Source organism: Corella eumyota, chromosome 6 (assembly GCF_963082875.1).
Source record: "Corella eumyota chromosome 6, kaCorEumy4.1, whole genome shotgun sequence".
Lineage (NCBI taxonomy): Eukaryota > Metazoa > Chordata > Ascidiacea > Phlebobranchia > Corellidae > Corella > Corella eumyota.
Genome location: NC_137495.1, coordinates 12,873,350 through 12,901,053, shown reverse-complemented (window position 1 = coordinate 12,901,053; position 27,704 = coordinate 12,873,350). Strand labels below are relative to the sequence as shown.

The following is a 27,704-nucleotide window of genomic DNA, read 5'->3' as shown; positions in this document are numbered from 1 at the left end:
TCATTTTGTGAGATAATTATTAATAGGGGGAAAATAAAGGAAAGAAACCCGACAAAGAAGAGGTTGTTAGGACTGTACTTGTTCCAGTAAAGTACTTTAAATAGTATTTAACATTGCTGGATATTTAAACATGATCTTATAAGCATCGTAACAAATAAAACACAATATTGCTGAATAACTAGGAATTTTAATCGCTTCTACAAATTATTTGGCAAGCGGTGAAGAATTAATATTTGCATAACATACAAGCACTTAAAAGCACATCTACAATAACTACATAAGACTCAGGTTAACATACAACAGTGGCTGCAAGTCAAATAATGTCCTGGGTCCAAATAATAGAAAAAATTCAAAATTTCATTAAAATATTATTTGCACTAATTGACATACATCTTTAAAATTCATTTTAACTGGTTGAATACATGACAAGAAAAAGTTTAAAGCCATGCCCTTTATGCCTCTATTGTAGCACATATAAAGCAATAAATACAAACTTGAATGTTTTTATAGGTTAATAAGATACAAGTAAAATAATGTTTAATATTGTCATTTATGCAAAAGTTTTATATTAGAAGAAGTTCTCTGCCAACATTTAATATATATAGAAAATAACAACATTAAAACCTAAAGATCCTTACTAAAAACTACACAAAACTACATATTAGTAAAGCACATGCACACTTCCTCATTAAAATGCATTTTTTAACAATGGAATTAATCTTGAACTTAAATAAACAAACAGTTCAATAGAAGTAAATTATTTCCAATATTTCTACAAAATCAAATATAGTAAAAATTAGCACTTATCTGAGCACATTGTTTACAACATAAAAATACTAAAGACCAAATATTGAATGAAAATTAATAATTGAAAATAAAACTGTAAAATGAATTAATAAAAACTAAAATTAACACTTATACAATAAAAAGCACGTTGTACACAACGCAGAAATATTAAAGACCAAATAATGAATAAAAATAACTTTAAAAATAACTTTTCCATTTTCTTAAAATTTACTTTTTTTGCACAGAAAAGTTTTTTTTTTTCAAGCAAAATGAATAAAGTTTCCATGATTTCAGGGCCACAACCTAGTTAAATATAAGTGGGTGTAATTTTATTAAAATCTAATTTAATTATTGGGTAAAATTATCAACATTTTTAAATATAATTTTAACAAATAATTATAAACCTTATAAAATCACTAATATTTATGTAAACTAAAAACTTACATTATTGGTTGCTTCCGTTACTTTATAACTGAAAAGTGGTTGATTATAAATACCTAAATAAAAACAAATAGACAGTTGAAATAACATGTTTTAGAGGGTTTAAACTAACGTGTTTTAGGGGTTTGTATTTGTTTTTAAATTTGAAGTTATTCTTCTTGCCTAGTAAAATGTAAATGTATGCCTAAAAAAATATCAACAATCTAAAAAAATAAAATTCGAAAATAGAATGTAACAAATCAAAATATGTAATAACCAATCTACAAAAAAAAATAGTCTTAAAAGTGTCAAAAACCTCTTTTATTGGTAGTTAGTTTTAGTTTATTCTTGTAAAGGGATTTAAATATAGTAAATATGTTTGTCCTATAGTAAATATGTTTAAATAATGTTGTATAGTAAATAAAACTTACAGTTTCATATTTGGAACTTTTTTGCTTGCTTCCCTCAATAGTTGTTCCCCATCCTCAGTAAAACCACAACGCCTTACACCTAAGCATTGAATGTTGTGGAGGCATGATGAGAAAGCAACAGCACACTCATCTCCAAGATTGTTTTGGCTAATAATCAACTTTTGCATCTGAAATATTTAAACTTTAATTAAAATTTATCATTCGCACACCGATAGTTTAAATAAACTTTTATTGTTAAATTATAATTTGTTTTTTTAACTTAAAAAAAGATATTTTAAATGTTTAAAGTTTTTTTATTGGAAAATTGAAATTGTTTAAAATAATTTCAAAAAATAATAATTGTTAAATTTAAACATTTTCTAAAGATTTAAATTGTTCTTGTGGTTAGGTTACATGTTGCATTTATTAATTTTTAAAACTTTTAATTTTCAAATAATTTGATTCTGGAAAAATACTAAAACTTATTTTAGTAAATATTAATACAATGGATTGTAACTTAACAATGGACCATTGTTAAAGTTAATGGGCATTGTGACTGTTTAATTTTTTTTACAAAATTATAAATTTAATAAAAATTAAAGTTTTGTTTAAACAAATCAATTTTAATATTAAATGTTTAACTTTATCTAAAACAAAATTTATATTTTACTTAATTCAAAAATTACTCTAATTCAAATAATTAATTTAAAACAACTATTAATCCGATAATTATTGAATCAATAAATTTAATTGTTGTAGTTAATTTTAGTAAGTAAAGTTAAACTTTAAGTTTAAATAAAATAAATTAAACTACTAATTAACATAAATTACAAATAATATAAATAAAATAAATTAATCGATACTCTTAAGTTATACCGGAAATTTGATAAAAAACATTTTATTAATTTTTAATTATTTCAAAATAGGAAAAATACAAAACTTAATTTAAAAAAAATATTAATAGATTGTACTTAACAATGAACCATTTAACAATGAACCATTGTTAAAATTTATGGGCATTGTGACGATTTTTACTTTTTGTTAATAAAATTGAAAAATAAGTTTGTGTTTATATTTTTATCGATTAAAAAGTTTGTTATTACATAAAGTAATTTTAATATTAAATGTTATTTAAATCTGCTGCTTGTTTAAATAAATAATCTTTAAATACCAAGCAATAAAGTAATATACGTACAGGATGTGTTAGTTTTGAACAACTTCTAGCAATGGCCAATCCACCAACTTCTGTGATGTTACAGTCACTAATATCAAGTTCCTCAAACTTGTCAATAACCTCACCCAGTAATGTTACAGCTTCATCACCGATTTTGTTCCCTGATAAGTCCAACTTTATCTAAAACAAAATTTATATTTTACTTAATTTAAAGATTACTTTAATTAAAATAACTAGGATAAAAAATAGTTTAACAAAACACTTTATAAAAATAATAATAAATAAAATTTTGAAGTAACACAAAAATGACCAATATTTAATTTTCACAAACTTGTTATTTATTTAGAATAATTAAATTTTAATTAAAATTTACTTATTATCACACTTATTGTTTTAATAAAATTTTACTGTTAATTTATAAATGTTTTTTAATAAATGAGCCAAAATATTTAAATGTTTAAAACTGAATTTGTTTAATGTCACTAAAATAATGTATTAATTGTTAAATTTAATTATTTTTGTTCATTTTAAGTTTAAAATGCTTCAAAATTTTATAAAGTAATTTTGTTTTAAATATTTCCTTAAAACTTTTAATTTTTAAATAATTTGATCCTGAGGAAATACAAAAAATTCATTTTATTTAAATATAATACAATAAGTTGTAACTTAACTATGACCCATTGTTAAAGTTAATGGGCATTGTGACCGTTTTACTTTTTGTTATAAAATTGAAAATAAATTTGTGTTTATATTTCTATAAACTAAATAAAAAAGTTTTGTTTTTACATAAAGTAATTTTAATAATAAATGTTATTTAAATCTAGTGCTTGTTTAAATAATTAATCTTTAAATACCAAGCAATAAAGTAATACACTCACAGTATTCGTTAGTTTTAAACAACCTCTAGCAATGGCCAATCCACCAACTTCTGTGATGCGACAACAACTAATATTAAGTTCCTTAAACTTGTCAATAACCATACCCAGAAATGTTGCACCTTCATCACCGATTTTGTTCCCTGATAAGTCCAACTTTATCTAAAACAAAATTTATATTTTACTTAATTTGAAGATTACTTTAATTAAAATAACTGAGATAAAAACAGTTTAACAAAACACTTTATAAAAATAATAATAACTAAAATTTTGAAGTAACACAAAAATGACCATTATTTAATTTTTACTAATTTGTTATTTATTTAGAATATTTAAACTTTAATTAAAATTTACTTATTATCACACTTAGGGTGGAGTAATTAAAGTCGAGTTAACGGTAATTGAAGATTAAACTCGAGTTAAATCGCTAAAATTTAACCCGCAAACTAAGGTAGTTTAAACTCAGATTAACTTAAAATTAATTAGCTACTTTATCAAAAAAAAATTACGGCAATAGTCTAATAGTAAAACTAGATTGGCCTAAAAGTTGTTGTGATCGTTTGGACAGAGTCAATAGGTAATTCATAGGTAGCCTATGGAAAACAATACAACAGCAAAGCAAAGTTGTATAATTAGTAAGTTAGTACTGGTTGTAATGGCTTTAGTCAGTAAATCGTCAAAAGTTTTTTATGGCTCTGCCAAATAAATTTAGTTAAAAGATTTATAATTAACTATTTAAGTAGTATTTTATTGGTTGCCAGAAGCTTTGGCTGTGAGAAGCTTTGGCTGTGAGAAGCTTCTGGCAACCCCAAATAGTACTGGTTGTAATGGCTTTAGTCAGTCAATCCGTAAGTGATGTACCGGACATATCATTGCAAGGTATTTTACTCATTTTTGTCTCCTGTTAAATGCATATAAAATGTGTATAGTCAGTTACAACCTAAGTTTTATATGGGCTCTGCCAAATAAATTTAGTTAAAAGATTTATAATTAACTAATTAAGTAGTATTTTATTAAGTTGTCACAAGGGCAATATATTTAACCTTTATTGTAGTTATTGAAATTAGAAACTACAAACATCCTGTCAATCCCTAACAATGGGCAGGTCACAAAGTTTAGAGAATACTTTTATGTCGTTGAAGTTAAAAACCGTCCACCCTGGCTTGGCTAAACAAGAAAATGCGCGATGATGGTTTTAAGCATTTTGCTCTCGGTAAATACCTATTTTGGACAGGGTATCATATTTTCAATCTAGTAAAGCTTTGGTATTATATTCATGCGAAGTAAAAACTAAACCCTTTTATTTAAATTTTATAGATAATTATTTTTTTGAGTAACAAAATTTAAAAACATAAATAATACAATAAATAAATATGCAAACTATTAAATTTCATAAAAGTTGTTTAAACATGCTGCTCGGTAATTTTTTAAATTTTTTGTTTGCTCTATTTTTATTTCAAGTTCTTTCATTTTTAAATCGTGTTCTTTTATTTTCATTTCTTGGTTCTTTATTAGTAACTTTTTGGTTAGTTTATGAATTTCTTTTTTATTTTCTATTTCCTGTCTAAGTAGTAACATTTTTGCCTCCCTTACCTCACCAGAATCGCTTTTTCTTTTTAAAGACCTTTTTTTCTTTAAAATTATTTAAATAACTTCATTACAAAAATTAATAAACTTAAAGGTGACAACAATATTTATTTTTTTGCATTGACTTACTTAGTACTTGATCGACACTATTTTTTTTGTTTTTCCTCAGGTGAATCTTGTACTACAACATCTATGAACAGACTGGTATTACTTTTTTACAACATAAATTAAAATTAAATTTTTGTAACTCCTTTTTTAAACTAGAACTCTTCATTGGTAATAATATCCACAACATGAAATTTAACCTGGTTATTCTTTACATGCTATAAAAATTTCTCCATTTGAAGAACATTCAGTAACAATTTGATCATGACTGGGGTGCTACCAGTAAGATCAAGAATCAGCAAGGCATCATCATCAAAACTGTTATGCAGTGAATTGATTTCATTGGGAATTAGAGCTATTATTTAAAACAAAGTTTTGCAGGTTTGTAGTAAATTTATTGTTGTGATTTGGCTTTTTTTTAATATTTTTGTATAAATTTTGTAAATTTTCTGGTGTTCTATTGCATCATATATTGATTAAATTAAATTTTTTAGTTAAATCAACCCAAGCTTTTTTTTGCAGTTGTGGTAGAAGAATTTGTTAATTTTGAAGTTATAACTGGATAAGATTTTACCAATTCCAACAGTACTTCTCCTTCGCTTTGATCGTAGTTAAGAGTTCTAATTTTTTTTATCCATTTTATTCCTAGCTACAAAAAGATTACATAAAACAGATAAACAAACATTTTTATGCAGTCTAACTATATTAACGTAAAAATTTCTTCTTAAATTTAAATATTACTATAAATAGTTATTTGTTATTTGGTCTCGCACAGCTCACCCAGCCAATGAATGACCAGCTCCTCCATTTGTTTCAATTACTGGGATTTTAGCATCGTAAGGTGCCAGTTTCTCTTGCCTTGTTTTTAGTGCAAAATTATGAAGACACATAATTGCAACTATTATAATTATTAAATTGTCCAGATATTTTCAAAGTAAATCCCTTAGAAAATCCCTTAGAAATCCGGTGTACGATAAGGCACACCGTGCATCTATGTACCCCAACTAAGTCTCCATCACTCTGTTGCAAATTTCCTTTTGCATAAAACCTAAGGGTTACCAAAAGCTGCAACAATGCTGGAACGCCATGGCTTCTAATTTTTATAATGTTATAAAGCTGTAAAATGCTATTTTTATTAAATCTGTAACGCTGGACTATTTCTCTTTCTGTATATTTTTCCAGGGATTTGTGAAATCTTTTTATTGTTTTTTGGGAATTTCGTAATTTTTTTTTATTTGTTATTTCAACGATTTCCAAAGTATCCATTTTAATAAAAAATTACTTAACAATCGTTTATTCCTATTGACAATATTTAAGAACAATTTGTAAAAGAAGTTTCTATAGCGTGCATTTTTTTATAATAGTAATCTTAAGCCTGAATAGGCTGAAGTTCTGTTTTTTGTTTACTAACAGTTACTAATCTTAACTAAGGGTAACTTAATAAAGAAAGTCAAATGTTAAATTATTACTAAAACCCTTCAAATTCACGTTTAGCCTTATTATTTACAAAAACTTAAATCTCGTGCAAAAAAGTGAACAAAACGTCCTTGGTTACAGCGAAAATCAACAAAAATTGTTGTTCGCTGTTTTGATTCGCTATAGCGATTTCAAACCGGTTTAGACCAGTTTTTAAACAAAAATTGCTAGGATTAGTAAAACTAGGATTAGTTAATCCGAGTTTAACTCAACTTCAATAACAACTAAAAAATAAAAAGTTAACTCGACTTTAATAACTCCACCCTTATTGTTTTAATAAAATTTTACTGTTAATTTATAAATCGTTTTTTAATAAATACGCCAAAATATTTAAATGTTTAAAATTGAATTTGTTTAATGTCACTAAAATAATGTGTTAATTGTTAAATTTAATTATTTTTGTTTATTTTAAGTTTAAAATTCTCCAAAAGTTTTTTAAGTTTAAAATTCTCCAAAAGTAATTTTGTTTTAAATATTTCTTTAAAACTTTTAATTTTTAGTTAATTGGATCCTGAGAAATACAAAAAATAATTTTATTTAAATATAATACAATAAATTGTAACTTAACAATGACCCATTGTTAAAGTTAATGGGCATTGTGATCGTTTTTACGTCTTGTTATAAAATTAAAAATAAGTTTGTGTTTATATTTTTATAAACTAAATAAAAAAGTTTTGTTATTACATAAAGTAATTTTAGTAATAAATGTTATTTAAATCTAGTGCTTGTTTAAATAATTAATCTTTAAATACCAAGCAATAAAGTAATATACTTACAGTATTCGTTAGTTTTGAACAACCTCTAGCAATGGCCAATCCACCAACTTCTGTGATGCGACAATAACTAATATTAAGTTCCTCAAACTTGTCAATAACCTCACCCAGTAATGTTACAGTTCCATCACTAACATAGTTCCTTGATAAGTCCAACTTTATCTAAAACAAAATTTATATTTTACTTAATTTAAAGATTACTTTAATTTAATTACCTAAAAAATGTTTTAAAAAATATATTCTTTATAAAATAGTAATTATGAGCATTTTGAATTAAAATAATAATTACCAACATTTTAATTCTTCTTTAAAGCTAGTTTAAATAAATTTAAAATTTAGTTTTGATAACTTCAAGGAATTTAAGCCCAGATATTTATATAACAATACTTTGCAACTAACCCAGTGAGTACAAAAATATTTAGGAGTAATAATAAAATCCCCAGCAATAATATGGGGGTAAATAGTATTTTAACCCAACGTTTTAGTTTATAAAACAAATTATTTTAAGCTTTGTTTGGATCAATATTTTATGAGAGTTTTTTTATGTGAGAAAAATTTAAAGTTAACATCGATTTCTGTTTTCTTTGTTATAATTGTAAATAATAAGACTTTTTACGTAAACTTAAAATGTTTGTTGCTATCAACTGTGTTAATCAATACATAAAAATTTAAATAAATTTTTGTAGATTTTAAAAAACAACAATATAAGACACCTTAACAATTATAACAGAGTTCAGGATAATAAACCATATATTTTACAAAGCATGCCCCCTAGTGAGGATGTAATTTTATACATTTACCCCCTGCTGTTGATTTTATACATTTACCCCCTGCTGTTGATTTTACCCCAATAGTTTTGTAATTCACTTTTATAGTATTATAGAGCCGCCTATTTTAAGCAGTTTCTGTATTGGATTGATATGACATCAACCTGCCAATGCATAATCACTTAATGATCAACTTTTTTACCAGCGCCCAACTTATATCATTTTCATTTTGTGTGTGTAAATACATTTGTATCTATATGTTTTATTATGAAATTTTTTACAGAATTTTGTTTTAAATAAGTTCAATAAGTAATAAGTAACATTTAACTTTATATTTAGACAAAAGTTTAAACTTTAAAACAGACTAACTACACCACCAAAATTAATAAAGTTTTAAATATAATTTAACAACAACAACAACATAAACGTTAATATAGAACTAAGTTGTATAATCCAACTTGTTAATAAAATAAGTAATTAAGAAAAATTCAACAGACATATTGGATCTATTTCATCTACATGTTATTGTGCCAAACTTAACCGTTACTTTAAAGAAACATTACTTGTTGAACTTAAAGTTTAATTATTGAACATTTTTTATTTTTTATTTTAAATTTATTTTGTATTAAGATAAAGAATGTTGAGTTTTGCTTTCAAAAATTTATTGAAATTTACTTATTATCACACTTATTGTTTTAATAAAATTTTATTGTTAATTTATAAATGTTTTTTTTAATAAATGAGCCAAAATATTTAAATGTTTAAAACTGAATTTGTTTAATGTCACTTAAAAATGTATTAATTGTTAAATTTAATTATTTTTTTTTTAATTTCTAAATAATTTGATTCTAAAAAAACACAAAAAATAATTTTATTTAAATATAATACAATAGACTGTAACTTAATAATGACCATTGTTAAAGTTAATGGGCATTGTGACCGTTTTTACTTCTTGTTATAAAATTGAAAATAAATTTGTGTTTATATTTCTATAAACTAAATAAAAAAGTTTTGTTGTTACATAAAGTAATTTTAATAATAAATGTTATTTAAATCTGCTGCTTGTTTAAATAATAAATTTAAAAATACCAAGCAATAAAGTAATATACTCACAGTATTCGTTAGTTTTAAACAACCTCTAGCAATGGCCAATCCACCAACTTCTGTGATGCGACAAAAACTAATATTAAGTTCCTCAAACTTGTCAATAACCTCACCCAGTAATGCTACAGTTCCATCCCCAATTTCGTTCCTTGATAAGTTCAACTTTATCTAAAACAAAATTTATATTTTACTTAATTTAAAGATTACTTTAATTTAATTACCTAAGAAAAAGTTTAAAAAATGTATTCTTTATAAAATAGTAATTATGAGCATTTTGAACTAAAATAATAATTACCAACATTTTAATTCTTCTTTAAAGCTAGTTTAAATAAATTTAAAATTTAGTTTTGATAACTTTAAGTAATTTAAGCCCAGATATTTATAAAACAATACTTTGCAACTAACCCAGTGAGTACAAAAATATTTAGGGGTAATAATAAAACCCCCAGCAATAATATGGGGGTAAATAGTATTTTAACCCAATGTTTTAGTTTATGAAACAAATTGTTTTAAGCTTTGTTTGGATCAATATTTTATGAGAGTTTTTTTTATGTGAAACAAATTTAAAGTTAACATCGATTTCTGTTTTCTTTGTTATAATTGTAAATAATAAGACTTGTTACGTAAACCTAAAATGTTTGTTGCTATCAACTGTGTTAATCAATACAAAAAAAAAAATTAAGGATGTAATTTTATACATTTACCCCCTCTTGTTAATTTATCCCCAGTAGTTTTGTAATCTACCTTTATGGTAATATAAAGCTGCCCATTTTAAGAAGGCATACTAAATACTAAAAGTGTAAGTTTTTACATCATTTTTTATTTAATATTTTTAATTTATTTTGTATTCAGGTAAAGAATGTGAAGTTTTGCTTTCAAAAATTAATTAAAACTTTTATTTATTGAATAAAGTAATTTGGAGAAAGTACAAAATGGGGGATTGTATCTCAACAATGAACCATTGTTAAACAATATAAGCATTGTTATAATTTTACTTTTTACAAAATTGCAAATTACTTATTCAAACAAAAAGTTTTATTATAACTACAGAATTATTCAAATAAAATTGAATACAAATCTATAAATTTTGATGATTTTATCTACTTTAGTAAATAAATTTCCTGTGTAAATTAAACCTGGGCATTATATTCAAAATAACAATAATATTTTTGCTTACCTTTACTTTTAAACCTTTGAAGATACTAAGCAGTTGAGAATGGTCACCTACTCCTATTCCAAACCACATCTTTAAAGAAAGAGGTTTGGTTAAGTGTTCAAACAAGTAGCCAAGATGGATATAGTCACTCGGCAACAAAGTTTCCTCAAACCCAAGGTATAAATGATCAGGTAGAAGACTTAGAACAGACTGGTTGAGGTCATTATCGTTGGATTCATACAAATAACTGCTAAGTTCAATAATAGTTGATGAAGAATTAACATTTTTACACAAATCTTTAGCATATGTTTCTAGAACAGCTTGTTTCTTATCATAAGCTGTTGAAGAACCAGATTGAAATTCAGACAAATCCTTGGAACTGTAAAATCCAAACAGAAACTTTGTGACTACTTCCCATCGACTAGTGGAAAACTGTGGAACACATTCTTGAAAATCAATCAGACTTGCCCATAAAAATAAATACATGGCAGCAAACAGTTCTTGCCAGGTGAGATGACTGAAGTTGCTTCGTTTGTCTCCTTCTAATATCTTGACTTTCATGTTTGAAGAATCATAAACAAAAGTGTCAAGAAAAGTTTTAAGCATTTCTTTTGTAATTCCAGCCTTTTTAATGTCTTTTTGATCAAAAATAATTTTTTTGTTCTCAAACCCATTCCAGGCAAGATAAGCAAGACATTTAAATTCATTCTCAGAAACTTCTGTGATGTCAGGAAAATGATCTGATCTCATATAATGCAATAAAGAAGCAAGCATAACATTTGTCATAGTTTTTAGATTAACCTCTGAACCAGACAAAATTGCTTGATTGATGCAGTGCATGGATAGGATACAGTTGACAGGAACATAATTGTAAGCATCAATATCTGGATGATCTTGTAAGAAGGTTAAGACTTTAGGTGAATTTTCCCCACATATTTGCACGCAAATGTTTTCTTGTGCTTCCTTATTGAAACCAAGTAGTTTTAACACTAAGATAGGTCTGCAAGAAGGATGCCACTCATACATTTGCCTTGGTCGAGAAGTGATAAACTTATAAGCATTGGGAAATAACTTTCCAGTAAAAATGTTTTTTAGAAAATCTTCAGCATAGCCATTTGTAGATACCAAGTTTTTGGGTGCTTTCCCTAAAGTAGTACTATCAGCTTCATCCAGTCCATCAAAGATAAGGATAGTGTCAGAACTGTTTTTAATGCAATTAAATGATTCTACATCAGTAGACTCTGGTTGATTCCAATCTATAGATGAATTTGCAACAAGAAACCTGAAAGTCGACATTTCCCTACGAAAATCAACTGATCGCAAAATAATGCTGAATATAAATTTTATATTCTGAAGAAAGTCGCTATTTTCAGAAAAAATTTCCTGAATCAGTATTTTAATAAAAGTTGATTTACCAGTGCCTGCGTGCCCAACAAGTGCCATGACTTTAGAATGAATTTTAATAAAATCTCTTTTTTTCTTGTCTAATTCAAGTCGTTCAGTTTCATTTCTTGGCTCTTTGTTGAATTTTTGTTCAGCTGCTGCTTCAGCATTTCCTTTTGCTAATTCAAATATCTCATTCACCTTAATCTTTGTGCCAAGGTGATAGCCAGGTTGAGTTAACTTGGACATTCTTTCAAATTGTTCATTTCTGGTATGAAAGTGATCAACTGAATCTAAATCTTTAACATCAGTGGAAGAATATTGAGCAAGTTCTAACTCAACAAATTCTAATTGTTTGTGTAACTGGACAGGAGAGCAGAATTCATGGGCAAAACTTTTAGCTTGCTCAAAACACTTTGTGGAAAGTTGTTCACATAAAGAATTATCTAAAATAATAAAGTCTCAAATTATTATTTGTTTTTTATATTTAATAAAATATTTATTGTTAACAGCACATATATTAATGCAAAAATATATTTTTTTAAATAATAAATTGTAAAACCTAACTAATATTGCTATAATGGAACTATATAACAGGTAATAAATGTCATAAAAGCAATCATAAATATTTACATTTACTTTTTATTGGTTAAGAGCGCTACAACATGAGATCACTGGGGATCGAACCCAGGATCTGGTGTATGGTAAGAAAGTGTTCGGACCACTACCACACAAACAAACCGATGATAAATACACAAAGCCGATTTTTTCTTAAATGCATTACTCTTTTTTTAGTAGTGCTGATTTTTTGTCAGCATAGCAGGGAGGTAATTATGTCACTATTACTATGTAACAAATAGCGTAAGCTGGCAACCATAAAAGTTAATTGCTGTGTAACAATAACTTTAAAAAATAAGTCAACTGATAAAAAAAGATGTCAACAACACAATAATATATCACTACATATAACACATTTAATAATGCATATATCCAATATTTATTTGTTGAAAAATAGGCATAGATAATATTTAGTGACACAAGATATTCACAAATAACTCGAGTAGAATCGCTCGTTGATACAGCAGCCTGCGAGACGGTTTGCAAGGTGAAAAACTCCCGCAAAAATTTTTTTTAAATTCTTGTTGTTTCGAGTATGAATTGCTAGGTCGCATAAACCGGAGTATGGTTTGACTAGCAACCATATATAATAACCAGTAATATTCTTGTTCTTTCATTGTTATTCTTTATGGCCCAAGGCGCTGTAAATTATAAGCATTTGAAGAGTGTGCTCCTAAAGCAAAACAACTTAACTGAAGATAGAGATCAGAAAAAAGTGCGACAAGCAAAACCCAAAACCAATAAGAGTTCGGAGCAGTTTAAACCAAAAAACTTGAAAAGGGGTTTTAAACCTTAGAGTAAAAAACAATTTGTGGCAGCAAGTGTTTCTTTATTTGAAATTCTGTTTAAACTTGCAACACTAGACTTAATAGGGCTGATACATCCTTCTAGTTACAAGGAACACAAGTACATCTTGACACTTAAAGTTTACTCAACATGGTACTCAGGAGAGTTGTTGATTTAAATCCACAGAAAGAGTTGCTGAAGCTTTAGTAAATACGTAGTGTAGACTTGACATACCTAAAAAGTTATTAAGTGACATGGAAACCAAAGTTTTTTCGAAATGCATGAAGAAACAGAATCCTTATCATTCCATGAGCCATAACCTTGTGGAGAGATTTAATGGTTTGGTAAAGTCCATGCTAAAGCGACTTTGTTGTAGAAGTCAAACAAATGGCATCGTTAAATTTTAGACATTACCTTTCGCATTTCAGGAGGTGGTGCAAGAGTTTCCCGGGTTTTATCGTTTGAGCAGCTGTATGAAAGAAAGGTGCGGGGGCCAATGCACATCTTAAAGGGGAACTAAAGGCAAAACTAGGCCTATTATATAAAAATAAGTATATTTTTTTAAATTTAATTTCAAAAAACGGATTTTCTAGGGGTTCTGGTTTAAAAGTTATAGGGGGTTACCTTTTTCACAAAAAAAAAAAAAGTGTTTACTGACGTGACGTCATCGTAAGGGAAGACGATTTTCATTATCGTTGTTTCTTATGGCTATAAATTTTTAATTAGTGAAATGTCAAGTTCAACTTAATTTTTTTGGGTAGAAACGTGAAAAATGTTATCTTATATACCTGTTACTATCTTATATACCTGTTACTGGTATAGTATGGGAACCAAAAGTTTAAAACTTTAGGCGAATGTTAGCTTTTAATTTCATGGCAAATATCACCCGTCTGCCTGTTTTTAAGCTAGTAGTCAGGTGGTGAAACAGCGATATAGTGTCCATTTACAGTTGCGGAAACCAATATGATAAACTAACTTTACAGTTTAGTTTTATGTAAAGAAACTAATAGTTTTTATAATGTATTTTTAATTGGTCTCTTTCAATAAAAAGCAGTTTTTCTAACCCCTGCTGTGAGACTGTTAAAACGTTAATTTTGGTTTCAGACTGTCAGCAATATCTCTAGATTAACTTACTGCATAGTGAAACAGTGTAGAAGGTTAAAATTTAAGTAATATGATAAAGTCCAGATTGCAATGTAACATAGATTACTATGCATATTCAAAAAATAGCCCATATAATCTTAGCTGCATAGGCTGATAGGCAGATGGCCTGATAGTAATATTGTAGGCTTAATTTCATATTTGTATAATTTTTAATTATGGTGGTTATTTAAATATATACCCAAACCTGATATGTATCAATTCAAACTATAACATTGATCTCACAATATTATTTTGTTTACTTAATTAGATTTATATTGTAAAAAAAATGAAATTTAGTGGCGAAATTTTAGCTAAGAAATCAAAATTAACAAAAAGTGGCAATTTCTGTGAGGCTCGAGGGTGTTCAAACTCCTTTTATAATACCAAAAATCGTGAACAACCTGTCCATTTTCATAGATTTCCACAAAACAATAAACCTTTGTTAAAGGCTTGGCTGCACAAAATGAAAAGATCAAAACCCTTGGGGAAAATTCTTTGATTTGCAGTGAGCATTTTGTGCAAGAGGATTATGTGTCAAAACTAAAATTTAACTCAGAAGGCAAGGCTGTCATTCAATATACAAATAGGTTAAAGCCTGAGTCTGTACCCTCAATATTTAATTTTTCTTCATACAACTATAAAATATCTGATCGACCGTCAACTTCTAAAGAGCTTGGGAAATCTTCTCGAAGTACATGTTATAAATCGAGGCAAACGAAATCAACAGTAGGAACTTTTTTAATTAAATACCAATCCTTTTTTAAATGAATTCATTTATCGGCAATTACATAAAAATTTATGAAAAATTTTGTTTTTAGAAATTAAAGAAGTCAACTGTACACTATTCAAATATTTTTGATGCCCCACAGGTACTTTAACTCAACTCGTAGAAATTCCTTTTTCCGTATTTTTTTAACTAGCCAAGAAGGTAAATTTTTTTTTGGAATTTTAGGAGGATGAGGAAATATCAACTCCTGCCTTTAGTAATGCATCAACACAAACTTTATCAACTGGGCAAATACCCACTATTCCTCAAATTCATGCTTCAACAAATACTGATTTGGTTACATGTGTTGAAACAGCAATAAACACAAACCATCAATCTTATACTCAACCTAAGGTTTCAAAAGAATAAAAAACAGTTTAAAGAAAATATTCAGATGGAAATCCTGGTTCCTTCGCCCTCAAGCAGTAGTCAAAATGATTCCTCCCCATCAGATCACAGTGATTACATACCGTCAGAAGCATCAGCATCTACCACATCTTCAGCTGGATCTTGGGAATGGAGTAAGACTGTAGATGTTTTTTCTGGCGTGAAAGTGCTTGTATATTTGCAACTGCTTTTAGATCTTTTCAGAACCTGCCACTTTCAAGGTTGTGGTAAAGCTCTACATAACATTCCGAAAGTAACAAATAGTGGGTTTGCTGTGACAGTAATAACCGAATGCGTTGATAGACATTTATACAAATGGCAATCACAACCTCTTACAAATAAACGTTTTTCTTGTAATTTACTTATACCTTCATCTTTGCTTGTTACCGGTAACAGCTATTCTGCATTTATGAACATTTGCCAAACTCTAAAAATTCAATGTGAGTCTATAACAAACTGCTACAATCTACAGTGATTATACATTATACCTGTTGTTAAACGAATGTGGACAAAGCACAATATGGACCTTCTGGCAATGATAGCTTCTAAAGTGAGGGTAGTGTCGGGAGATTGCAGATTTGATAGCCCGGGCTATAGTGCTACATTTGGGACATACACCCTTCTTGATCAAGAAACCCGTTTAATATTGGTACAAAAAACTATTCATGTGGCAGAGGTAAAAAATAGTTACTGGCTTGAGATCGAAGGATTAAAGCAAGCACTAAATTATCTCAAAATAAGTAAACATATTGCCCCTTTACTAGTACAAATATTAATTTAACTTTTTTTGTACTAGGAATCTTGTTTACAAATTAATTGCATTGCTACTGATATGCATCCTGGAATACAAAAGATGCTCAGAGATGAGTTTCCCCATATAAACCATCAGTTTGACCTATGGCATATTGCAAAAAATTTAAAAAAGCGACTACTGAAATCTAAAAATCCTATGGTTATTAAGTGGACAAAAGCAATTATAAATCACCTATGGTATTCAGTTTCTACATGTAATAAAGATGCAATCTTATTAAAAGAAAAGTGGTGTTCTTTGGTGTATCACATCCAAAACAAACATAGTTGGATATCTTATGAAAAATTCCATGCCTGTGAGCACCCACCATTGATTACTTTTGAACAAAGAAATAAAGAGTGGGTAAACTCACAAAGCCCGGCTTTGGAAATTATAAAAACAGCAGTACTAAGGCCAGCTTTTTTGAAGTCTCTTGAAAGGGTATTTATTTTTTCTATACTGTTTAAAAAAATCATTTTATTTTAAAACAAACTTAAGATGTTATATATATTATAATATCAACTACTGAACTAGCCTTTCACATATATAGTGCTATTTTGATGGTGACAAATTTAGTCACTTTTGCTTTTACTAAATACATAAGCAGATTAAAATTACCAAACTTAATAAAGACATTTACATTCGATGCAAGATTAGACTGTGGAGTCAGTCTACTTATATCAAAGATAAACATATACCAAAAACACTTCCATATTATAAACAAGATTTAAATTTACCTTCATTTTGTCTTCTTCTTGGTTCTGGAACAACCTCATGTGGGTCTGGGGTTTGTGATTCTTCAGGTTGCTCCTTTATAAACAGTAAAATTGTGGTTATGTAACTACAAAGACTTTTTATAATTACCAGTTATATTTATTATTCAAACTAAGTCCAAAATTTTATTAATAATTATAAACAATATTTAAACACTGTTATTTAGTTTAAACATGCTTATATTTATTGACAACTTTAAAGTTAAAACCTGATTTAAAGCAGAGGATCTCGGTTGTACATTTTCATTAGAAGTAGAACCTTTTAAAGTAAATAATATTGGATTAAAATAGTGTTTCTTACAGGTGGTATTATATTGCAATAATATAATACATTTATTATACTTAAAGATCCCAATAATCTGTTAATCGTTAATTAACAAAGTTAACTTTGAAAATCGATATTAAACTTATTAATCTCCATTGCATTCTGCTTTTTTTAATATAAGTTCATTAATCTAATTTTTTTACTAGTAAACTATGCTAAGAAGGGGTAGAATATATGAAAAATATCGTCGTTTATCGGGGTTAAACAGTGCCAGTTTTTAAATGATGTAACAGTGTATGTAACTGCCAACTGGCTGCCGTTTTCTGAATACCATGCCAGCTTTAAATATTTTTAAACTTACATCTGTTTAGTTAAAATATCAACTATGGTCTAAATTATTGTATTTTTAAAAATAGGATTGTTTTTTGTTTGTTTTAATTAAATTTTAAGTTAATGGTTATCAATAACTAAGCAGTGATAACAAGTTAATATATTGTGTAACAAATAACCATTTAACAAAGTTACTTTTTAGGTTAGCTGTGCCCACCTACAATTACATTAAAACCTGAGAAGTTAGTTTCGAATGGTAATAAATATTTTACAACAACCGACATTTTTTATGTTAATAATAAGATTAGTGACAATTAAACATTTTAATCATTGTTAAAAGTTGACTTTACAGCCTAATTCTACAGTAACTTTACCCAAACTAAATCAGTGTTTAGAATTATATAATGTTATTGTCCAGATGATATATTTATATTATCATAGACAGACCATAGACAAGCAAGGATCTTAAAAAAATATCACAAACACTTCCATAAAATAAACAAAACTTACCTTCATTTTGTCTTCTTCTTGGTTCTGGATCAACCTCATGTGGATCTGGAGTTTGTGATTCTTCAGGTTGCTCCTTTAAAAAAAGTAAAACTTTGGTAACTACCAACATTTCTAATGATTACCAGTCATATTTATTGTTGAACAAGATCTTATGACCCAATTTATATCAGTGTTTAACTTTTATTTGAGTAAATATCGAACAGTTTTAAAGTTAAAACCTGATTTAAGCCAGAAGTTCTTGGCTGTTCATTTTCATTTGAAGTGGAACCTATGATGTAGATACACAAATTAATTAGAGCTAACTTTTATACTTGCTATGAAATAACAAAAAAATTTAAAATATAAAAATTAGTTGGCAAACTCCTAATGTTGTGTTGAAAATAAAAATCAATTACAAATTTTTCGTTGTAAATATCTTTATTCTTAATGTGGGAAAGTCAAATGCGCGAGTTTGGAATATTATAGATTATGGTTGCCCGATAATTTAGCTGCTGATTAAGTGCTGGCTTAGCAGAAGTTCATACCATTTATAACTTTTAACTCAACAGCGCTACAGCATGAGAGCATCGGGATTCGAATTCAGGACCTAATACGGTTTAGGTACACCATGCTGCCGATTCAAAATAAAGCCCGAAATCGTAAATGAAATAAACTGACTCTAACTGTACATATAAAAAGTCCTAATTTTAAGTATTATTTAATTTTGCATCACAAACAACTTAAATTTCTTGGGTTAGGTAAATAATTTAACTAGTTTCATGCAATATTTAAAAGGCAGTTAACACCTCGTTTATATTTAAATTGTTTTATATTTGCTTAAACTATTATGCTCAACCCCATTTACATATTTAATGTAGTATTTTGTACATCATTATTATATAAGCCATAATCTTTTAATTTTGATTATTGAATAAATTTATAAAAATCAAACATAATTTAACAATATAAGGTTAATAATTTACTAGCACAGTTTTTTTAACTCTTCTATCAGATCAAAAATGCAATTTTCAGAATATAATTATGTATTGTGAAAATAACTTAAAAATACCTGTTTTAGGAAATGTAGAATCGTATATTGAAGCCCCAGGCATGAATGCTCCACCATATTGCTTATGGTGAGTGATGTTTTCATGGTGAGTGATGTTTTCATGGTGGGTGATGTTTTGAGTGATCTCGTTTTGATGAACTTCGCGAATTACGTTGACTTGTGGGTTAATAAAGTTTATCACAGAATCTATAATAAAAATAATTTAATATTAATAATAAAATTTGCATTGCTAATATATTACATAAAATAATGTTTTGTTAAGTCTATAAATAAACTAAGACTTGCCCTAGAGCAGCATTATGAAACTCGTTAGGTTAAATGCTTCAAAATTTAACGAGTTATCTTGCTCGTTAACTAATTACAAAACCACCTAGTTCATTAAAAATAAGAGAGTACAAAAAAAAGGATTTCTTGCTACGCAAAGGAACAATTCTTACATTTTTACTGGATATCTCGGGGTTACATCAAAGCGATGATGTTAAAATTTTATCCACAGGGGTGCTTTTATATTGTCATATTATAATGAAAAGTTAAGGCTATAGTGGATAGCCCAGCAATAGTCCATTTGTATGGTAATTTGATAATATGGTAAATGTTTAAAAAACACATTTATTTACAAAACGAAATATAGTTATTTTTTATATATACTTGTTTGTAAAAAAAACTTAAAGAAAACCATGACTAAAGATTAAACAGTTTGGTTATATCATCTATTTCGAAATAATGTTTTCCTTCGAATCCTTTATGTTTAAATGCTAAATTAAATTGAGTATGGCGGATTGTTCAGTTTAATAAAGTTTCATGGCATTATATGTTAAGCATTTATTACACCAATTGTATATGTAACAATTTATATTAATAAGTGACAGTATGTTTATGAACTTAAAAATATATCTTAGATGTAAAGTGATAACCAAGACAAAATACTTCTTGCTAAGTTAATGAATAGTAAATTCTACTCGCTAAATTTTGCCCGATCTTGTTCTTAAAATTTGATATTTTTTGTTTCGTAATACCCATTTTTTCTCTAAATACATTTTCGCTTGCTAATGATATATAAGTAACAAGATCGTTAACTTAACAAGTTTCGTAATGTCGTCCCTGGTTTCTATAGTCAGGCAAACCCAATCATATAAAATTAAAAAACAAAAACTCACTTGGAGGCAAATTCCCTGAAATTTCAGCAAAATCGCCGCCATAAATATTTAAACTAACTGGTCCTGCTTGCAAGTTCTGTAAAATTTATTTAAATTTAAATTTTAATAAATGTAACATCACTATAGTAACACAACCTTATCCAAACACATAAAATAATAAAATTTAAGGATTAATATTCTTATAACAGCCATAAAGTTTTAAATTTGTTCCCCTTTAGCCCTTTTTTAAATATATTTAGCAACCTTGTACTATTAGATGATTTAGGGAAATTTTAATTATAAACCTTTGTCTAGGTTTAAGTAAATAAAATACCTGAGTATTTAAATTCGATTCTGGATCATTATTGTCTGGCAACTCTGGATCATTATTGGCTGGTAACTCTGGATCATTATTGTCTGGCAACTCTGGATCATTATTGGCTGGTAACTCTGGATCATTATTGTCTGGCAACTCTGGATCATTATTGGCTGGTAACTCTGGATCATTATTGGCTGGTAACTCTGGATCATTATTGTCTAGCAACTCTGGATCATTATTGTTTGGCAACTCTAGGTTATTATTGGCTGGTAACTCTAGGTTATTATTGGCTGGTAACTCTGGATCATTATTGTTTGGCAACACTGGATCATCCGATTCAGTTTCCTCCATAATAAAAACTTCGAACAACTTTTAAAGTTAGAAAGCACAGAAATTCATTTAATAACGAGATAGTGTTTAGAAATTTATTAAGCAGATTACCTTAACAATAAACACAAAATTTATATTTTGGTTAACTAATTTAAAATTTTTTAATAATTAGTGCAAATAGAACAAAACTAAAATACGAAAATGATCAATTACGAAATTATTTTTTGTAATTATTTTTTACAAAGTGTTACAAATACATTTAATGCTTTTAACTCACATAGTTCCAGCAAAATTTAAATATTTTAGTAGTTGCAATTTTATATTCGGGTTTTGAAAATTGTTAATATATAATGCCTTAATAATAATCTTGTAATATAATGCTTTAGTAATAATCTTCTATTGCACAAAATAAGAATTTGGTTTTGTCTATTTCGTTGCATTAATTTAATATTCATTAATTAACTTTTTATGACTTTATTAAGGCGCTAAAAATCATAAAAGTTTAATATACAAGTTTTACTAAAACATAGTCATCAACTCATGTTAGAATAACTTTTAGACTAGAGCAAAACGTTAACAAATATGCTTGGTTGGTTTTAGTGCTATTATAATGCCATCGTGTATGTATGGCTAAAGTTACAAGTTTTTGTTTAATTTAAAATTGGGGTCTAATCTTCCTCTAAAAAATAAATTGCTATGGACAAAAAAAAAAATTTTCCATTTTTTTTAACGCTTCTGTTTTACTAAAACAAAGACAAAACCATTAACAACAATAAAAAATATTAACCTTGTGTTTTCTATGCTGCAATTAAGATGGAGTGGCTGTTTTCCGAAGTCACGAAGTCACAGAAAATATTTGTTAACACAGAAAAGTGATTGGTGCTGAAACCTAAATAAAAATAAAATATCAAAATACGTTAATCTCACAAATAACTGCACTCTTTCTATTAGCACAAAAGTGAAAAAAAAATTTTGTAACAAAAAAACTATTAATTATTGCCAGCAAACTAATTTCTGTTTTTATTAAAAGACAAACACAATCCTTAACATTTATAAACCTTTAACAATTAAGTTAATATTACAAATAGATACCAGCCACCAAGCTCACTACTTGATTATTGAATGCTACCAATAAACATATTTTAAAGTTAATTACTTTTTGGTTAATGGGCCTACAAGTAACAACAAATTTAAAATTTTCTTTATATAACTAATAATTTCAGATTGCCAATTTATATTTAAGCATAAAAAAAATAAAAAAACAATTTATTTTACTTTGTTAGAGTTTTAAGTAGACAACATAAATTTTTATATTTTTTAATATTTACACTTCATTTTTTTATAAAATTTAACTAAAATGCTACAAAGCGTGTATGTATAATTAAAGTTAAAAGTTAATGGTCACGCATTTGAATCTCTCTTAAACTTTGTATTTACTGCTGGTTTAAGTAAATAAGTCAAGCATGAAGAGTAAATGACTACAATATTATAAAAACTACCCAAGCTTGAAGCTTGTAGTATAATTTTAGCAATTCCAACCCTCTTGTTAAAATTACTTTTGGTGCCAGATTGAAACTTGGTTTATACTGCCGGCTTTAGTAAATAAGCCAAACTTTAAGAATAAATTACTACAATTTTATCACAACTACACAAAGCATGTCTGCACTATTCAAGCCATTTGTGTAGAAATATTTAAGCCATTTGTATAAACCTTTTGTATAGAAAATTTTTTCTCCAGATTAGGGGTGGTTTATACTAAGCCAGACATGAGGGAAATTTTTTAGCAATATTTTAAAAACACATTTAGCTATGCCAACTAAAATGACTTTATATTAAGCCTTTTACAAGCTTCAACAAACCTTTGTAATTTAAACATGAAATAAATAACCAACAAAACTTAGACGCCATTACAATCTGATCATTTATTAATCATTTTATAATTTACTAAAAACCGTTAAATTATTATTGTAATTGAAAACATATTGTGTTATTAGCTTTATGTCAATAAATTGTTTAAAAAAGTTTAACTGTTAAGTTTAAAAACAAAACCATGTTAAATTTAAGTAACGCTTTTTCTTAAATATATTCTTTTATAGCAAGAAACTATTTTTTCCCATGAGCAGAAATATAGTTAGATAGTTATGTCACTTCTCTTTAGTAAAGTAACAAAATACAGACGTTACCCTTAATATAAATTATAAAGGCCAATCACTATGCTTGCTCTAGTTACAAAGACTTGAATAAATCAACTAATAAACATTGCTATAACATCAAAGCTACCACTTATACTTTATGTACAGTGCGACGCCGACAACAGTAACTTAAAAAGCAACTAATAAAAATTTATTAAAAACGCAATTTTTGTTGTATATATAAAACTTGTATTTCCATTACTACAAATGTTTAAAACCGTGTTTTTAAATATATTAAGTTTTGCATACATCTAATGTCTATTTGTTTAAAGTAAAATATATACACATAGTCGTGGGCGTCAATCCAAAAATAAATAAATAAATGAATTTAGGGGTGCCAAAAAATAGTAAAATCTTCGCTAAAAAATTCCGTTTTAAAGTGCTCATTAAACTTAACTCTTAACAGTCTTAAATTTAATATTCGCAAAGATAGCAGACAACATTAGTCTTTAACCAACTAAAGTACAATTATTACGTGAAATAAGGCACTGGACAATCGGTATTTGTTTCGCAATAATGCCAGTTTTAGACAATCTACAACGTGGCACGCAGAATATGCCGTTTTTTGGCAACATATTAAAAAAAATCGCTTAAATAACTATCAATTATACGCAAAAAATGCAACATTTGCAAACAACCTAGGGGTGCCACATATATTCAGCACTTATTAAAATTATAAATGGGGGTAAATGGACCCCCTGCACCCCCAGGATCGACGCCAGTGCACGTAGTAGCTAGCGACCACCAATATTCACAATTTATTTAAATGAAGTACGAATTACCCATTGATATAGCGGCCTACAAGATTGTCTACAAGGCAAAAATTCCTGTAGTTTTAAGAATGGATCAACATAAACTTAAGTAAGGATTAACCCATAATCTTTAACAAAATACTTATAAATAATTTATGTTATTTTGAAAATTTAGCATAAAAATATTTCAAACACCATTTTACCAAAAAAATGCAACAAAAATATTAAAAACTCTTCAATCTTGGCCACTTACAAGCAAATAAGTGTAAATAAAATTGTTGGTAACCAGACATTTTGATCAGCCCGAAGATTTGTTTTAAAACAGCGGGGCGTTTGCAGTTTAATTACCGCGAAATATTTTGTTCTCGCGTATTCATGGAAAGTTGTCTATTGTATTTGAAATAAAATAAGCATTGAATCGATAATTTGTTTAATAAATAATGTGAAAAAATATGTTGTCTTTCATTTCCTGCGTCAATTTTACAATTACACAAACTAAATCCTATTAAAAAAGTTAGTTTAAAAGCAAGTGGTTTTCAGAAGCAAATGCGTAATACCATAACGTATTTTGTGGAATAAAGCCGTTTTTCTGAACAATATTTAAAGGAAATAAAACATCTATTTATAATTTATTTACTAAATAATGTGTATAAATATGTTATTAGTTATTTGCCCGTGTCAAGTTATATCAAAGTATAAACTAAAACAAGGAAATGTCGAACGCTTTCAAGCGATAAAAAGAAGAGAAACAGCGAGTCTCGTATTTCGTGTTTTAAGGCCAATATTTAAAGAAAATAAATCATCATATAACTATTTATTGCTACAAAATATTATTGTTGTTTATTTCCACATGTCAACTTTTTAACTTAATAACACAAAATTTAAAAAAAAAACGATTTAAAGTAGCACACTTTAAAGTGAAAAAAGCAATGCAAGTTTTTATTATTTTTTAAATGTTGTTATTTAAAACAATTTTTAATAAAAATTAATCATATTATAAAAATGATTTCACTAAATAGTTTGCAAATATAAATTGTTTTTTTTGCATGTTTAATATTTAACTATATCCCTTAAAACTTGTAAAAAATGTAATTTAAATTGGCGTGTTTTTGTTAACTATCCTGAATCAGTGAGATTAAGTCAGGATGTACTGAACGACCTTCTGACTTAATTTAAAGAATTTTGCGTTATAACACCTGTACATAGCAACGTTTTCGGCAGAAATGCTTTGATGTTGCCCGAAAGTGCGAGTGTCGCTTAAAAGCGCCAAAAATTTTAAAATTTAACACGGAAATTGGACGACAACATATTTTTGATCAATAATAAATAAAAAAATATCAATTTATGCTTCGTTAGCTTAAATTATTGCATTGAATAAGGGCATTTTTTGTGAAATACGACCAATCGACAACACACGCTTCGCATTGTTGCCTAACTTTATACATTTTATCTTAAGTTTTTGAGTGTAAATTAACACGGTATCTAAATAACAACATGTTTTTAAACAAATTTTGTTTAAGAAAAATGTTTTTTTGCATTTTTTAGTTTAAAAAAATCGTCTACAATATCGTACGTTAGTACGCGAAAAATTTTTTTTTCTGACGGGCTTCTGTCCCGCTGTTTTAGACAAAAATCAACGGTATAATTTAATAATTAGCAACATATTTTTATAAATGTTTATTTTATTTTACTTGAAATATCGGCAAAGAATATCCACACCACCATCAAGAAGCAATAAAAATTCGAATGTCTAAAAACTCCACACAAACAATATTCTTCCAGCTGACCCACAGATCAAGTTTGGAAACTGAATCCAAAAATTACTCACATTAGATTTGCACATAAAATACCCTACAATCTTCACTTTATGCTAAAACATAAAAATTAAATAAAATATCAACAAATTTAACCATTTATTAAAAAAAATATTGTTAAACGAATATTAAACTTTCAAAAATGCCAAAATATTCTAATTCAATAAATCTTTAGCAATATAAGGTTAATGAAATTAACAATCGCGCGTTTTCTTAACTGATATTTAGGATAAATGCTTTCTTAAACAGAGATTGATTTTTAATTTACTAAAGTAAAGCAACTAGCCAGGCAATTCACACAAGAACAACCTTCAAACCAAAACCTCCAACTTTAAATAACGCGGCACGTGCGTCAGCTGTTTATATACAGAGAGTGGATGACGTATTTACGACCGACGTCATAACTGGCAAAACATATTTCTATAATTTATCCTCGACTAAAAAAGTTTATTGCACGTTGTCTTTATTTTAATTCACAACAAAATTCTAATACAAACATTCCAACAAAATTGAATCACATATATATAAATTAATCTATTTTTTTCAAGTTATTATTTTCTATTTCATTTACAATCTTGTTCACATATTCCTTCATTATATTCAACGATTCAGGCCAACTATACTTTGGTTTGTAGCCAAAATGTTCCACAAACTTTTGATTGGAGACAGTGAATCTTGTGCAGGACAACTTGGCCATGTTTGGTGTAATATTGGGCTAAAAATCACGAAATAGTTGTCATTAAAAGTATTATACATGAAATAAATGTTTAACACTTGCAATAACTTAACATACTGACCCTCGTCACCAAAGTATTATCCAAATAGGTATGAGGCTTATTTCAAAGGGATAAGTTTTAGACCACGACATTTAACCAAAATTTAGGTCGATGTTTTTGGTAAAATGGTGTTTTTGCGCATATGTTTTTAAGTAAAACCTTTATGATAGTAACCCAGGTAAAAACTACTCAATAAACTAAATATTTACCTCTTTTTTGATCCCAAACCAACCCAGCACCTGACAACACCAAACAACCAACGTTGAAATAAGGATAAACAACCAAAACAGCAACACTGGCTCCCTCTTGTGGATGGTGAAACCCAAATGCTTCTAAAATTTCAAGTTAAATCTCAGGTAAGATAATTCTGGGGTTTCGTCACACAGAAAGTAGGTGTTTCCCCCAACCAAAGAAGGTGACTCCTGTACAATATAAGTTATAGTCAGAGTACAAGTTAACCTCTTTGAAATTAATAAACTTAAATTGAACATAAACCAATATTTTTCCCTAAACTTTAAACCTAATATTTCAGTAAGATCATGCTGAGACATATTAGTTACAATCTGAGCTATATACGGCTGTGGTGGTGCTCGAACTAGAAACCTTTTGCACACCAACCCAATATTAAAGCAGTGAACAACTAAGTTTTGTTTACCTGCATTTTCGTGGCCGCGATCATGTGACACCAAGTCACGTTTTCAACGTACATTCGAGTTTGTAGCGCCTCTGGTGGAATAAGAGACTTGATTACTTTAGTCGCAAGATGGCGCAAAAGAATCGATTTGGTAAAGTTGTCATCTTCGCCATAAATACGAGAACCTCTAAGTGCACATGTGACCAGTTTCTACAAAATATTATGCTGTCAATAATAAAAAGAACAAAAGCAGACAATTATATGCCGAGTAGACCGACAGCGTGGTGTAGTAGTAAGAACAATTGGTACACCACCATAA

General features: G+C 27.7%; 1 protein-coding gene across 1 annotated transcript; it reads right to left on the bottom strand.

Moving 5' to 3' along the window:
• Positions 1-133: 133 nt before the first annotated feature.
• On the bottom strand, positions 134-26,026 carry LOC145755875 (NACHT, LRR and PYD domains-containing protein 12-like). Its single transcript, XM_082572108.1, has 17 exons — positions 25,853-26,026; positions 22,005-22,106; positions 20,903-21,256; positions 20,590-20,665; positions 19,433-19,618; positions 18,603-18,652; positions 18,385-18,457; positions 17,489-17,538; positions 17,244-17,316; positions 10,655-12,462; positions 9,487-9,645; positions 7,610-7,768; positions 3,669-3,827; positions 2,812-2,970; positions 1,638-1,804; positions 1,231-1,283; positions 134-1,089 (listed from the first exon to the last, which is right to left on the bottom strand). Exons 3-16 carry the CDS (start codon positions 21,236-21,238, stop codon positions 1,274-1,276), a joined length of 3,465 nt encoding a protein of 1,154 aa, XP_082428234.1. The 5' UTR covers positions 21,239-21,256; positions 22,005-22,106; positions 25,853-26,026; the 3' UTR covers positions 134-1,089; positions 1,231-1,273.
• Between the last annotated feature and the right edge of the window lie 1,678 nt (positions 26,027-27,704).

Coding starts and splice junctions, on each gene's coding strand:
- LOC145755875 (XM_082572108.1), bottom strand. CDS start 21,238: ATGGAGGAAACTGAATCGGATGATCCAGTGTTGCCAAACAATAATGAT. Junction 18,458..18,602: donor GAACTTCTGGCTTAAATCAG/GTTTTAACTTTA, acceptor CTTTTTTTAAAG/GAGCAACCTGAAGAATCACA. Junction 1,805..2,811: donor GTTCAAAACTAACACATCCT/GTACGTATATTA, acceptor TAAATATTTCAG/ATGCAAAAGTTGATTATTAG.